This window comes from Arachis ipaensis, chromosome B03 (assembly GCF_000816755.2).
Source record: "Arachis ipaensis cultivar K30076 chromosome B03, Araip1.1, whole genome shotgun sequence".
NCBI lineage: Eukaryota > Viridiplantae > Streptophyta > Magnoliopsida > Fabales > Fabaceae > Arachis > Arachis ipaensis.
This window is the reverse complement of record NC_029787.2, coordinates 22,644,915-22,652,109: the sequence shown is the minus strand read 5'-3', so window position 1 is coordinate 22,652,109 and position 7,195 is coordinate 22,644,915. Positions and strand designations below refer to the sequence as shown.

Below are 7,195 nucleotides of genomic sequence, written 5' to 3'. Positions count from 1 at the left end.
TAGTCAATATTTGTTAACTAAAATAAATAATTAAACTCTCAAAAAAATATAATTAAAATAATAATTTTAAAATAAAATATTAGTCAATATTTGTTAACTAAAAATTAATTATTTATACTTATTCATAATAATAAATATGGAAAAACACATACAACAACATTTAAGATTTATGCAAAAAAATTTAAGAGGGATGCTATATGTGTAAGTATTTTTGTAACTAAATTCAACTAAGTTGGTACAAATCGGGTATGTCTAAAATGAGCTTAATACTTATGTGCTTATTAAATGTGCCACATTTATATAGACCATCAGATTTTATTAGATTAAAATCAAAGGCTAATATAAAAGAAAAGTATTGATAGACTCTAATAAATACAGAATATCATAGTATATAAATAAATGTTTTAAATGACAATACTTTAATACACAATATTTTAAATAGCAACAAAATCTTTTATTCTTAAATAATTAAATATAAAATATATAAATACAAAATATCTAAATATTTTTTATTTATTAAAATTAATTATTATACAAAATTTTTTATAATATTAAAAAATTATATTAAAATAATATTTTAAACTGTAATATAAACATATAAAATAATTAAAATTAGAGTCCATCAATACTCTTCTTTTATATTAGCCTTTAATTTTAATCTAATAAAATCTAATGGTCTATATAAATTTAGCACATTTAATAAGCACATAAGTGTTGAGCTCATTTTAGACATACCCGTATAAATCTAAAAAAAAAAAGTGTGCATATGCTATTACTCTTTTTTTTCGTGCTTTTTACAGCACACAGATTTTTGTTAAAGAGCACAAAAATTTATTTATATAACATAAATTTTTGAAATATAGCACAAAAAAATTTGTACATAGCACATAAATTTTTTCTACGAATATATTTTATTAGTTAGGTGAATCAATGTTTTGGGTATATGTAAACCAAAATTTCTATGCTATGCACCAAAATTTTTGTACATCAAAGTTTCTATGTTATTCACCAAAATTCTTGTACTATAAACCAAAATGTATGTGTTGTGCGTATTTTATTGGTATACTATGTAGAATTTTGTATATAGCACATAAATATTTGTATATAGCACACAATTTTTTGTACATAACACACAAATTTTTGTCGCGAATATATTTTGTTAGTTGAGTGAGTCAATATTTTGAGTGTATAATCCTCGAAAAGTTTATGTGTTGCACATCAAAATTTATGTGCTATGCACTAAGATTTTTGTGTTGTATACCAAAATTTATGTGCTATGCGTATTTATTGGTATAATATACAAATTTTTGCATATAACACACAAAATTTTGTTGCGAATATATTTTATTATTAGGGTGCTATGTATATTTCGTTGGTTAGGAGAAAAAGAAGATGAAAATGACAAGAACAATGATGATGATAATAAAAGAGGATGAGAGGAAAAACAAAGAAGAAATTAAATAATAACATTAACAAGACGAAGAAGAAGAAGACAGCGGTAGCAATAGTGACGACGATGATGGCAGTGACGGTATTGACGATGACAACGACGTTGAAGAAAGAAACGAGAAGATAGTGATGACAATGATAACAATAACGATGGAGAGAGGAGGAGGAGGAGGAGACATGTGTCCACCTATGTTTTTTTTTTACCAAAGATAAAGAAATTTAAATTCGCGACTTCTGAGTATGGAAAAACTATATCATTTAAGTTATAGTTCATTGGCTTAAAAGAAAAGAGCGTACCAATAGTTTAATTAAAAATTTGGTTTAAAATATACTTAGACGGCTAATATTTTTTAAATTTTTAATTGAAAAAAAAATATACTTCTGACCACAAAATAACAAAGAAAATAATATTATTTTAAAAATGTATACAGTGTATATACTATTTTCAACCACTTATTTAATTTACTACACTCACACTCCCACAAATAAATTAATATCTAAACTAACATCTCAAACCCCTCAAAAATAAAAGAATAAGAAAAAAATTAAACAAAATTTGAGTGTTTGCTGACTCAAGTATTAAAATAAAGAAACTAAATCCTTATATACACGTGTGTGTGGCGCTTCTCACCATCATCCTTTTTAGTACGTAGTTTTATTTGATGCGGAACTCGGACTTATTTATTTCAAGCAGACTATAATAATGAGTTTTTTCTATGGAAAAGTACGAGGAAATAATACACTTATTGTATAATGTATACAATGGGGTGTAATTAAAATTAAAAATAAATAATGGGTTATTAATTAATTTCATATTATTTTTAATTTAAAATTTGAAACTATTTAGAATTAATATTAATTATATATTCAAATCAAATATTTAGGTTAAAACTAAAATCTCCTTGACGGCATCTTCTCCTGGATTACACCGCTGCCCCATGCACTAATTTCCACTTTTCACAGCAGTCAATTGCTCATGTCTGCGTCCTGTTGATCGGCTTCAGCCTTCAGCTCCGATCGAACATTGCACCGCCAACAACGACTAACCAACCAGTGCCGCACTCTCCTCCGCACACAGCGCAGCCGGTTTTGAATACTTCAGAATGGCAGAATCGCAAGAAGAACGTGTTTCAAGCGAGGATCCTCCTTTATGCACATCACCTAGCCGAAATTCATTAATGGAGGTCGATATAGTGGAACCTCTAGAGTGTGTAGCCTCTGACGATTCAGAAAATTTATCATACGAACAAGAAAACTTTGCCGGCGATGTCGCAGGCCATGCTCACGAGCCGAGCAAGGTGAGCAATTATGATCCTCAAATTCTGCCATGGATGTTTATCGTGCGTTTAGTTTTTAGGTTTAGTCACAATGTAAAGGAGTATTTTAATTGTATGGTTATTGAAACATACAATTGTAATCAATCAGTTGAGATGCAAATAAATTTATGTTTGTTTTATATTTAATGGTATCATTACATGCATTGAGGATTAGCTGAAATTATTGCATGCTTATATGATTACATCCAGGAAGCATATTTTCGTACGTGTTTTTGTATATGAATGTATGCTCTCTTCATGTTAAATGGCATCTTTATTTGCTAAACATTCTATTATGAAATTACGTGCTTATATGGATGATGGGATAGCATAATTTAATTTTTTGGTATGCTTATATTAATGCATTTTTATCTATGGTGTGCGTATATTATCTCTACGTGATGATCATGCAAGCATTTAAAATAGATAACCATAGGGTGATGCAGTGGTTGAATTTGTTTACTGAATTGAAGTGAATGCTACTTGTATTTGCACCATGCTAACCATGGAATGTTTAGCTTAGTGTTTTAATCATGTAATGGTATGTTTAAAAGCTAGCTCACTGCATATTTTTTTAGTTACATGCTGATATGCTTCCTGCCTTTTATTTTAATATTTTTAATGCTTATATTAGTGCTTTAATCATGTAATGGTATGTTTAAAAGCTAGCTCACTGCATATTTTGTTTAGTTACATGCTGATATGCTTCCTGCGTTTTATTTTAATATTTTTCATGCTTATATTAGTGCTTTAATCATGTAATGGTATGTTTATATGCTCACTGCATATTTTTTAGTTATATGCTCATATGCTTCCTGCCTTTTATGTTAATATTTTTCATGCTTATGGGATTATATAGTTAATCAAAGATGTGCTTATGTTCTTATTGCATCTAAAGAAACGAGTGTCTATATGTAAATATACAGGAAAAGAATTTTGTGGCAGGAGTGAAAAAAGAAGCCACTAAAGGGTGAGTAAGGCCCATAACTATTAGCCAAAATGGAACAAATAATTCCACAAGATTTTTATTGAATGAGAAAAAAAAAACAAATAAATGGTGAAAACTAATTAAATAATACATGAAATGAAAAAAAAATCTCTTTGCCTGATTTGTAGCTGTTGATGTGTTTTCAGTGATTGTTTTAGAGATTGTATTAAAATGAGTTTTGATCAGGATCTTCCTCCTTTTGGTTACTTTGTTTGTTTTGGAATTTTAGGCCGCGCAGTTGTCGGATGTTACAGATGTTGGAAGTAATGAGATGGAGCTTGGTGATGAGGTATTGAAGTCTAGCTTACTTTTGTGTACTCATAATGTTCATGTTTGATTTGATAACTAATGGTAATTAATTTTTTGTTCGAATGCTTATAAAATACAGTTACCAGATCATGGTTGCTTACAAGAAGACGAGATACCAAGAGTTGGAATGCGGTTTGCTCAGTTACAGATGGCTCATGACTTTTATGTGACCTATGCAAAGAAAGCTGGATTTGCAACTAAGATAAGGACGACAACATTTGATAAGATCACAAAGGCTCCCATTAACCAAGCTATACACTGTAATCGCGATGGGATCCGCGAGTCTCGTGTTAAAGCACCAACGCGAAAGAATACGATTTCAGCTGCTGGGTGCAAGGCAAGGATATATGTAAAGTTTGATAAAGACATGCAAGACTGGGTTTTGCTCAAGATTGACTTGACGCACTCTCACCCCTGTTCACCGAAAAAGGCAGTGCACTACCATGAGTATAGGCAGTTGACCATGCATGCGAAGTGCGTGATCGAGGATAATGATGAGGCTGTGATTCGACCAAACAATACATTCCTTGCTTTGTCAAATGAAGCTGGTGGCCTCTCTAACTTGGGATTCTCAGAGAAGGATTTAAGAAATTATATAACAGCAAGGCTCCAAACTAGCAACGTGAATGCAGATGTCAGGGAGATGATGAGCTACTTTAGGAGAATGAAGGACATCAATCCGAACTTCTTTTACGCGGTGAAGTTAGACGATGAGTGTAAATTTAAGAGTGCAGTATGGGTTGATGCAAGGTGTAGGGCGTCGTATGAATACTATGGAGACGTCGTGTCAGTTGACAGCACGTACAGTACAAATAGGTACGTAGTAGTTAAGTTGGTGTTTTTACCTTTTCTTGATAATACGCTTTTTGATCGTGATTGGCATTTCTTACATCTGGTTGGTTTTTCTGGTAGGCATGGATTACCGTTTGTGTCGTTCGTTGGGGTCAACCACCATGGTAGGTCGACCCTCCTCGGTTGTGCTTTGTTGGGTAATGAAGAAATCGGAAGTTATGAGTGCGTTTTTAGCCAATGGGTGAAGTGCATGGGAACTGCTCCAAAGTGTATCATAACCGATCAATGTCGATCCCTTTACCGTGCGATCAAAAATACTTTACCCGACACACGCCACCGGTGGTGCATTTGGCATATTATGAATAAGCTACCTTCGAAGCTTGGGGGTTACCGCCAGTACGGAGCTTTGTATGGTGACCTAAACGACATTGTGTGGAACTCTCGGACGGAGGAGTCATTTGAAGATGATTGGGCTGATTTTGTAGATGAGTACAACTTACATAACAACACATGGCTGTCAGGTTTGTTACTGTACGATTACTTCTCACGCTTTAATTACACTTGGTCGGCATCTGAATGTTTAGTTTATCAGTAATTTTGGATGACAATTAGCTGGATATTCATTATAGTGAACATTTGGATGTTTAATATATCAGTGATTGTGGATGTTCATTTCTCAGGTGTAGTAATATGTTTGGTGTAAGCTTTATATGCTTAATTTGGTATTATTTATTTCTTGTAGATCTGTATGATGACCGACGCATGTGGGTCCCAATATACTTCAAGGGTGAATTTTGGACAGGAATGCGGAGTACGCAGAGGAGTGAGAGCATGCACGCATTCTACGGTGGATACTTACACAGTAAAACTAGCTTGGTCCAATTTGTTCATGAATATGACAATGTGCTTGGAGTCAAGGAGCAGAGGGAACTGGAGGATGATACTGCAGACTCGAGGGGGGGTTATCCCTTGTGCAACTACCTCGCCTATAGAAAAATAGTTTTAGCAAGAGTATACCACGAGCATTTTTAGGGATGTTCAAATTGAGTTTGTGAGGAAGGCTAACTGCAGAGTTTCTGCAGTTGATGAACAGGGTCCATTGGTTTGCGTGAAGGTGGAAGAGGAGAAACTACTCAACGATACTATTCTATCCGTTCCGTACGATGTTCACTTTGACCATTCCACACAGGAGCTTCGTTGTGAGTGCAATCTTTTTGAGAGTTCAGGTGTGTTGTGTTGTCACTGCCTTGAAGTTTTTCATTCGTATAAAGTGTACAAAGTACCTTCCTGTTATATTCTTCCTCGATGGAGCAAGAAGATAAAGCGCAAGCATACGTATGTCAAAAGTAGCCATGATGTCAGTCGGTCGGATGAGAGTCATGTTGCATTCAAGGGACTGTGTGCACACTTCTATAATGTTGCTCAAGAGTTCCTCGGTGACGATGAAGAAACAGCATTGCTGCATGTTGCTTTGGAAGAAACAAGGGCCAAGTTGGCTGTGCACCGTGCCAAAAAGAGGTCCGAGAGCGTGGCAGAGACTCAGACCAATATTGGCTCACAGAGTTCGAACGATGTCGGTGTTGATGACATCCAAGGCCCATCGAAGGTCACCACAAAGGGCAGGCCAAAGAGTAAGAGGCTCGGCTCTGCCCTTGAGAAGTCCGTCAAGAATTCAAGACGGAGAAAACAAAAGAATTCACCCCCGGTATATGTTTGGCTTAATCTCAACTTTGTATGTTTATTTGGTATAGTACTATCCTAGAACATAACTATTGGACTTTTTGTTTTTTTTTTTTTTTTTTGGCAGGTGGTTCGTCCGCACACATTTCAAGATATAAACCATTGTGCTATTTCTGGCCTGAATGTTCCCGAACAAGCCGGTGGTTTCATGTCTTTGTTAAGCTCCTTCAACAAAAAAGTGGGATTAGTTGTACAAGGTTGTGATAGTGTATATTTTCTCATTTCTGTATTTATAGGATTCATGTTAGTTTCAAGGTTCTAAGGTAGCTGTTGCAAAGGTCCACATGTTATTGATTGCAAGAACCATTTTTCCATTTGTTAAAACGAAGCATTTTACTATTTTTATTTCGTGTATACTTAATGCATAACATGTATATTTGATGGTTATTCTGTAACTTAGGATATAGTTTAATAAAGTTGTTCCTGATTTCTACACGCTTGACTATATAGTTTTTCGGTACGTAGCTATTCCTCATAGACATTGTTTTCACGTATTTTTAATGAACTAAAGTGGATGTTCATTTTTATAGGTGTTCAGATGTTCATTTTTACTATAAACAAAGATGGTTATCCGTTAGCATTCGTGACCACTTGGTTATGT

General features: G+C 33.8%; 2 protein-coding genes across 2 annotated transcripts; both read left to right on the top strand.

Annotated features, from left to right (window-relative positions):
- Positions 2,553 to 5,886, top strand: LOC107632608 (protein FAR1-RELATED SEQUENCE 5-like). The gene is made up of 6 exons (XM_021117219.1): positions 2,553 to 2,747; positions 3,983 to 4,042; positions 4,142 to 4,878; positions 4,975 to 5,375; positions 5,511 to 5,534; positions 5,597 to 5,886. Exons 1-6 carry the CDS (start codon positions 2,553 to 2,555, stop codon positions 5,884 to 5,886), a joined length of 1,707 nt encoding a protein of 568 aa, XP_020972878.1.
- On the top strand, positions 6,096 to 6,764 carry LOC110269599. The gene is made up of 2 exons (XM_021117541.1): positions 6,096 to 6,559; positions 6,662 to 6,764. The coding sequence occupies exons 1-2, from the start codon at positions 6,192 to 6,194 to the stop codon at positions 6,690 to 6,692; spliced, it is 399 nt and encodes a 132-aa protein (XP_020973200.1). The 5' UTR covers positions 6,096 to 6,191; the 3' UTR covers positions 6,693 to 6,764.